This window comes from Myotis davidii, unplaced genomic scaffold, assembly GCF_000327345.1.
Source record: "Myotis davidii unplaced genomic scaffold, ASM32734v1 scaffold223, whole genome shotgun sequence".
NCBI classification, from domain to species: Eukaryota; Metazoa; Chordata; class Mammalia; order Chiroptera; family Vespertilionidae; genus Myotis; species Myotis davidii.
The window spans coordinates 4,915,208-4,923,718 of record NW_006294609.1 but is presented as its reverse complement, the minus strand read 5'-3'; the positions used below and the strand labels follow the sequence as shown (position 1 = coordinate 4,923,718).

The following is an 8,511-nucleotide window of genomic DNA, read 5'->3' as shown; positions in this document are numbered from 1 at the left end:
TGAGCAGTTATGGCGGCTCTCAGTCCTGTCCCCAGGGGCTCTGCCTCTCTGAGTCCCAGCAACCGCTGCAAACCTCGGAGAGGAAGCTGCACTCGCTCTGACCGAAGCTAGACAGTCCCGCTTCTCCCGTTTGAGTCTGGGTCCCTAAAGACTCGCCTGGATCTGGAGCTCAGAATCTGAGACTCCCTCCCGATTGAAAACGCCAACCACGCCCTCCGCCGCCAGCCCACTCCGCGCGCACTCCGCACCTGAATATTTCAGTTCAGCACTGCGCCTCCTCTGAGTCTGGGTATGATATTCTCTTTCCTCCTAGTTGTAGAATTTCCACTCAGCCAGCCTTCCTGTGGTTCTGGATGATGTTCGTTCCGTCTTTTAGGTGTATTTTGATTTGGTTGTTCAAGGCAGCAATCTCCGGCGTTAACCTATGCCACCATCTTGGTTCTCCTCTTTTTGTGGTCTTAATGTGTGTATTCTGTCTCCTCATTGTTACCATCAATAGACAACAAAAAGGGTTGATTTTATGAAAGTCTGGTTAAGAGTCTCAAATTTAAACTTTGAAAGTAGACAGACCACCATTTTAAGGCTTATTAAACAACTTAATGTTTGTTTCCGAAGTCCTAGCTTCAAGCTTGGTGTATAATATTTCGGATGGTCAGTTCACAAGTCGAGCCGATCTCATAGATGCTGCTGGAAGCTCACTGGGCCGTGGTGCTCTTGTACCAGGACTGGGTAAGAACTAAATGCCCACTTCTCCTTGGAAAATTCAGAGTGTTAGCAATATCTCTCAAAAATCTTGCCAATTTCCCGTGGTATTCCAGTTTCCTTGAAGGAAAGATTTTTTTTATACTTCTGTTTAGTGGGGGTTAATATAAGAAATGGCCATGTGAAATTCCTCTGCATAAATTGCTTTTGCAGATATTGTCCATTAGGTTGTGTAATGATGCCTATAACAAACGCTTTAAAATTCATGCAATTAAAAGGTTTATTTCCTGTGAGGAATTGGTATACTTCTTATTGTTCGAAAATGAGCATTATGTAATATTTTTCTCTTTACCTTGGCTCCTCGGAAGCTCATATCTTAAGTTTTGGGCTTAGTTACTAAGGCTTTTATTGGGTATTATGTTAACTAGTCCTATTATATCTGGGTTTTAATGTAAGCCATTTAGATCTTTTTGGGAATTAAAAAGGTCACATATAAGTCAGTTACTGAGAACTGTCTCTTCCATGAGACTTATTCGATTTTCACATAGGAGTTAAGCAAAGTAGAAATTGAATCCTGCTTTTTTGTTGAGCCCCAGTCTAATGCTTTGCCAAGTAAATATATGGGAGTAGGTGTGGATTGTTAGCATTGGGGAGAACCCTTGCCTTTCCATTCTTTGGCAGTGCTTATGAGAACTTGGTGTACAGCAGGGGATGACATGACAGTTGAATAAAGAATGCTGTTTTTATAGGTGCCTGTTACGATACAGTAAACAACATGCTGTGGACCTGCTCAAATGACTATATCGATCAGTGGTGTAATCCTGGGAACCAGGCCTTCCATTACGTCTGCCAGAGACTCGGAGTCAGCCACATCATCACCGAGCCCAGAGGTGAGGTGCGCTCAGTCTTACAGGAAGAGATTTTCCTTAGGAAATAGCAGAGTACAGCAGCGTGAGGAAGTGAGAACATGGCCCAGGCAACAAAATGGGTCAACAGCCTTCCCTCTTGGAACTTAGAAACCTATCCTTGCTATCTGATTGGTTTATGATTAAGGAAATAAGTTTATAAATAATAGAGCTTTTGAGGTAGTCCATAGACGTTTTTATAGGAAAATTATGTTTCTTCTGCATTTGTCAGAACTTTGGCATAAAAATTGCTTCTTTATTTGTACTTGGCATGGGATTATATGCTCTTATAATATTTTATATTGATAACTTACTTATACATAAGTTTATAGATAGAATTATCTATAAAGGATCTTTATATTTCTTAATATTAAGATTCTTAATATTGCCAAAACCGGTTTGGCTCAGTGGATAGAGCGTCGGCCTGCGGACTGAAAGGTCCCAGGTTCGATTCCGGTCAAGGGCATGTACCTGGGTTGCGGGCACATCCCCAGTAGGAGATGTGCTGGAGGCAGCTGATCGACGTTTCTCTCTCATCGATGTTTCTAACTCTCTATCTCTCTCCCTTCCTCTCTGTAAAAAATTAATAAAACATATTTTAAAAAAAAGATTCTTAATATTAAGTTAATTTTTCCCCCAAATGAGTTTACTGGCGTGGTTTCCCACTCCTCTGGATTTGGATGCTTTTAGTGCTGCTTTTCCTCCTGTTGGCTGACAAGACAGTGGAGCAGCCAACACACAAAACCACCGTTTGTGCTCGGCTGAAGAAGGTGGTGACTTCATGCGTTCTGGGCATTTCCCGTCCATGAAGGAGGAATTGGGCTCTGCACCAGGCCCCTGTCTCCTCTGCTTCTCTTCTGGAAAGGGATGGAGGTGGTCCCTAGCGACAGGCATGTTGTCGTGGGGAGGTGTCACTGCCAGGAAGCAACATTAAGTTAATAAGTGCTTAAAATCTCCTGGCATTGAAGTCAGCTCTAGTGGTATGGAGGGGTGAGTAGCTCAGTAAATTCTCCCCCATAAAGCAATGATAAAACTGACAAAGAATCTAAAACAACTATTTCTAGGCTCTGGAAATTGACAAAGGCATACACCAAATTGAGAAGTGGGTATCCATTAAAAAAACAAGAACAAAAACAAACCTGAACTCTGGGTTAGAATAGTGGAAGTCTGTGGTGTTCTTAGCTGGGATGCTCCCATCTCCCACCTCAAGCTTGATCAGCTCAGTAATGACACCAGGTTGGGGCAGATTGTGTAAACCAGCATCTTTGCGGCCAGAGGGGGCTGACTTGATTCGGAGCAGAGCTTGGGGAAAACACATGGCCGCAGCATTCTCAGTAAAGACTAATAGTATGAACTTGGATTCTATTGTTAAAAGATCAGGGACTCAAAAGACACAGAATCAGTGGGCCTCAGTCTGGTGTTAGGATTAACACAAAATCAAAAAGTTTAGTTTTAGCAAAGTTTACCTTCTCTTCAGTTTTCTTGAGTCCTTTTCTCATAGTTACCAGTGCCCACAACCCTTTTGCAGCTGTAAGGTTCCCCCACCCAGGCCTGCCTCTACAAGATTACCTGCTTTCCTCTTCTTTTTAGGCAGTTCATTTCAGCTGTTTTAGCAGAAAGAAAGCAATCTTTTTTTTTTTTTTTTGGTACTTTGCCTATTTGAATTTTCACCTCCATTCCTTGAATTTGTTATTATATAAGATGCTTGTCAGCCCTCACAAGGTTGGATCAAACGCTATTTAGGCTGTGGTGACTAAATGAGGTAAAAATGTTGAGGTGTTGTGGGAGGAGATATTTCTGAATCAGAGAGAGATGGTGAGTTCTACCATAGAGGAGCCATAGAAGGTGGAGAGATTTTACTAGGATGATTACCAGCATGGGCTCTGAGTTGAGATGGCCAGAATTCAAGTCCCAGCTTTACCACTCATTAGCTGTGTGACCTAGGGTGAGTTACTTAACCCCCCTGACTCTTTTTTTTTTTTTAAATATATTTTATTGATTTTTTACAGAGAGGAAGGGAGAGAGATAGAGAGTCAGAAACATCAATGAGAGAGAAACATCGACCAGCTGCCTCCTGCACATCTCCCACTGGGGATGTGCCCGCAACCCAGGTACATGCCCTTGACCAGAATCGAACCTGGGACCTTTCAGTCCGCAGGCCGACGCTCTATCCACTGAGCCAAACCGGTTTTGGCAACCCCCCTGACTCTTGATTTACTCCTTTACAAAATGAGGCTGAAATAGTCTAAGTTTATAATGATGTTGTAAGGTAATGCATGCAAAGCATTTAGCCAGTTGTTAAGATATAGAAAGGGTGGTAGTTACTTATGCTCTAAAAAAAAGAAAATTCCCAAGTGTTTTCACCCCAGGACTTTGGCAGGGAGAAAGATTCTCTAACAGTAGCTGAAGCCTCTGGAACCAAGATACTCTCTTTGTGTGTGTGTGCGTGCGTGTGTGTGTGTGTGTGTGTGCGTGCACGCGCGTGCGTGTGTGCACCTTTTATAAGTCAAAAGACTGCTCCGTGGGGACTGCCCACAAAGATGTCTTTCCTCACTGAGTTTCCTTTTTATTTTCTAGAAGAGGCTATAACCACGAATGAGGTTATAAACCAATTATTGCACCACGTTGGTGCGATGTGCATACACCAACTCAATCTTCTTGCTACCAACCCAAATCTTCCAATCACAAGTGTCCTGGGCAAGCAGCATCCGATCGAAGCTCACCATCTCAGCAGTATTTGTGACATTATGGAGAAGGCCATGGTTAATGGAGACACCTGTATCATACGCTGCATTCTGGTTGTCTTTCAGGTAAACACACTGTTTTGAGATAAATAAGATATTAGAGAAAAAAAGAAACACACACCTTGGCTTCAGCCAGCTAATTTCTATCAGAAGAAAATTTAGTAACATTCCTGTTTTGCATCTTACCACATTCTAATCCTATAACTAGGATTATCATCATATTCATTGCACAGCAGTTAATGGAGTATTGCTATATGTAGTTCATTGTCACTGATCTATGTATATACAATATTTACTGTAATTATACCATTACTCAATAGAAGAGATTGTGGTTAAAAATCTATTCATAAGAATATCTACATGTACTTTCTCCAGAGGGATAATTTTATCCCCAATAGAATGAACACTTTTAGATATGCCCTTTATGTTTCTGTAGGTGGTATTTAAATTTTTCTTCAGCCCACAAACTGAAAGGAATCGAGACATTATTCGACGGTCAGGATTGCTTCTTTGGCAGCTGTTGATGGCACCAAAAGATCAAATTTGCCTTGAAATTCAGAAGGAAGTCTGCCTTGCCATCAGGTAATCAGCAAGTAATTCCCATAGCGCTCTCTTCAAAATGCTTCCCTTGCATTGCGTCATGATCTTCCTGGCCAGCTGGTAGCGTAGACATCTCTTCCCCATCCCATCCATCAGAACCTCGTGAACAGATGATAATTCAACTGGACAGAGGCTAGGGCCCACTCCCAGAGGACCCACGCCATCTGTGTACCTAACGCCATCATTGGATCTTAAAAAAAAAGACACAAAAAAACCCATTAAGTGGATGTTTTGATGGTTTATAAGTGGATGCTTATCTCACTTGGGAGAAAGTGTGGCAGGGTGGTTAAGAAGCCGGCTTTGGCTGCAGGCAGACCTGGGTTCTAGTCTTTGCTCTGCCATTTACTGGCTATAACCTAAGTCTTCTGTTTCCTCCATTATAAAATGAGCATAAAAGTAGGTTTGTGAGATTTTAATAAGATAAGGCCTGACACAAAGTTAAGTGCTCAACATGTTAACCTTTTAAAAATCTACTTAAAACCTTGTTAGTCAAGAGGGCAGAGTTTATGTACCATTGTCTATTATCATTTAATATACATATTAGTACAGTGAGCTTTTATCCAGGATTATAGCCTTATTATGACCAAACATAATTTAATGACCAAGAGAGAACTAAATGCTTGGTCTGGAAGTACCATGTGACAGGGGTGAGCAAAGGGTGAGGGCAATTTTTCCTTCCACAGTAGGCCATGCTTTGGGTCTCTTTTTGTTGAGACCATTAAGGCAAAAATTAAAATCTTGTGCCACAAGACAGCTACTGGGGCTGATGGTTATTACCTTTCACTACCTTGATGGTAGTGATGCTTTCATGGGTATATACATAGGTTAACATTTAACATGTATACTTATTACATGTTAAATCTCATAAAAAAAAAAAAAGAAAAAATTCTGGTGCTATTTGCAATACCATTCTTGGGAAAAGCTGAGAATTAGAAAGTCCCCTTCTCAAAAGCTATTTTGGAGGGCACAATCTGCATATATAGCAGGTTTGACTCCATTGATTTTTTTATAGCGCAGTTCTCTTTAACTAGTTCTGCATCTGGCCTCATTGAAGTTATCATTTTGGTAACTCACAGACAAGAGAAAGATAGGGAAACCATCAGTGGACTATAACACAACATGAATTTAGATTCAGCTGCTTTTTAGTGATGAACTGTCCCTCAGAGTGTTATGTAACCAAACTGGCATGTTTATAAAAATAAAAGTTTAAATAGAGTTTGGGTTTTCTAGAATATTTGTCTAAAAGCATTTGACTTTTCTGTCATTTCAGCTCTGGTTTAAATATCTTGTACCCAGGTGAAACTGAAATCAATAACTTACTTAAGCTGGTGTTAACAGAAGGTGAGAATTATTTTTTAATTATCCTTGAACTACCATCCTTTTTTTGTCCCTAAGGAAACAACTGGATAGTAAGATAATAGATTTTTTCCCTTCATATCTGTTAGTCAGCATTAATTTTTAAAATGAATCTACACATATGCCAACCCTTCAACTTGATTGGAAAGAGGAACCATGTTTTATGTACCTTCAAACTCTATAAACCTTTCTCTCTCCTCGGCTTAGAAACTATACCTGCTTGTAGATTTTTAAGGAACATTAAAGATAATGACTTCTCGGGGATTTTTAAGCCAGTTTTTTCCCACATATTAAAATACAACTTCAGCCCTAGCTGGTTTGGCTCAGTGGATAGAGTGTCGGCCTGCAGACTGACCAATTCTGGTAAAGGGCACATGCTTGGGTTGCAGGCTCAATCTCCAGTAGTGGGTGTGTAGGAGGCCGTCAGTCAATGATTCTCTCTCATCATTGATGTTTCTATCTCTGTCTCCCTCTCTTTTCCTCTCTGAAATCAATAAAAATGTATTTTAAAAAAATGTAACTTCAAAGTTAGACCGAACAACAAAATTCATCATGCCAAAGACACTACATTTATAAGCAACATTAATCTAAGGAGTTAGAAGTCACACTTTGTGATATATCAATGGGGTAACTCCACTTAAATCAGGATGCACCAGTTAAATAAGTCACATTGGCTGTGATGTGTTCTTGTTCCTTGCTTGTGTAAGGTAAGTACAGGTGTTGGTGCTAGGTTATCGACAGTCTGCTCGTTAAAAAACTTTAAAAAAAAATAACATCCTTTTCTAAGTGTAAGTCCCAGGGTTGTTTATGGAGCTTTGTTCTGTGTTAGGAGAGAGAAACAGTGGCCTCTCCCAGCTGCGGGATGTGATCCTCACCAATTTAGCTGAGCAGCTTCAAAACAACCGATTTGGCAGCGAGGACGATGATCATTACAGGTGACACCAGTTATCTTAGTCACTGCTAGCTCTTTCTTTGTGTTTTTCTCAGTAATTAATTTACACTTACATGTGATCAACTTTAGTCTCCTATAATATCTAGTATAGCTAGCACGTTAAAGTTTAAACCGTAGATCAATCGTAAGACAATAACAGTTGCCATTTAGGACGTTTCAATTTTATCAGTGATGTAACTTGGGCCTAGGGAAATTTAGCATTGTTTTCCAAATTGCTGGTTTGTGAGAGGGTGAGGGTGTGATTAGAACTGGTGAGGGGAGAAAGGTGTTGGGTTTTTTTGCTGTTTATAAGATACTTGGATTAGGTGCTTGGATACCCTTTTGTTGCTATTAGTTTGATTTAGATAATATACCCAGCTGTTAGTATCATTAGGAAGATGATTTGCTTCCAGACCCAATTAGCTGTGAATCTTCTATTTATCATCTTATGCCAGTTGTATAAAATGTAGCATTTTATTACTAAACCATCAGTATCTTACTGTTACATTTTTCCTGCACTTAAAGACTAAATGATGAACTTTTACACTACATTCTGAAGATTGTTGTACGAGAATCCTGTATCTTAATCACCAAGTGCCAAACTGTTTCTAAAGATGATTTTCAAAAGCTCCTTTCAACTGTGCCTGTAAGTAAAAATGTATTTATCCAGTTTGATTGTTCTAGAATTTAGTTATAATTTTGATGTCATGGGAGGAGGTGAGTGCAGTATCCACCTGCTCCACCATCTTGACCAGATCTCAGTAAAAATGTTTTTAATTGAAGTAAAATTGAACCCAGTGTTTCTGTTTTCATTTTCCTGTGTGAGGTGTGTGCGTACAGGGTGGACATAATTGATGAAGGTCCATGGATGGCTGTGCTTGTCCTGGAAATGTAGAACTAGACAAATGCTCTTGAAATACTTTCTCTAAAGATGATGCCTCCTGCTCTAAGAGCCGTGTTTTTGTTCTGTTTAAAATAGTGAGGATTTCTTCCCAGTTAATTTGAAATTAAGCATCGTTTTCTAAACTGCCAGTGTTTTACTGAGACTGATAAGAACCAAAATTCTCAGAAAGGATATGTGCCCCCCTATGTTCATAGCAGCGCAATTCGCCATAGCTAAGATCTGGAAACAGCCTAAGTGCCCATCAGCAGATGAGTGGATTAGAAAACTGTGTACATCTACACGATAGAATACTATGCTGTTATAAAAAAGATGGACCTTTTACCATTTGCAACAGCATAGATGGTCCTGGAGAGCATTATGCTAAGCGAA

The 8,511-nt window shown here is 40.2% G+C and overlaps 1 protein-coding gene across 1 annotated transcript in view; it reads left to right on the top strand.

The window, feature by feature from the left end:
* HECTD4 (HECT domain containing E3 ubiquitin protein ligase 4) overlaps positions 1-8,511 on the top strand; it is a 142,193-nt gene that overhangs the window by 25,699 nt on the left and 107,983 nt on the right. Inside the window, exons 10-16 of the mRNA XM_015567364.1 lie at positions 616-729; positions 1,452-1,592; positions 4,185-4,417; positions 4,788-4,933; positions 6,222-6,292; positions 7,137-7,242; positions 7,764-7,884. Of these exons, the coding sequence (XP_015422850.1) occupies positions 616-729; positions 1,452-1,592; positions 4,185-4,417; positions 4,788-4,933; positions 6,222-6,292; positions 7,137-7,242; positions 7,764-7,884 (932 nt within the window). The remainder of the gene's footprint in view (positions 1-615; positions 730-1,451; positions 1,593-4,184; positions 4,418-4,787; positions 4,934-6,221; positions 6,293-7,136; positions 7,243-7,763; positions 7,885-8,511) is intronic.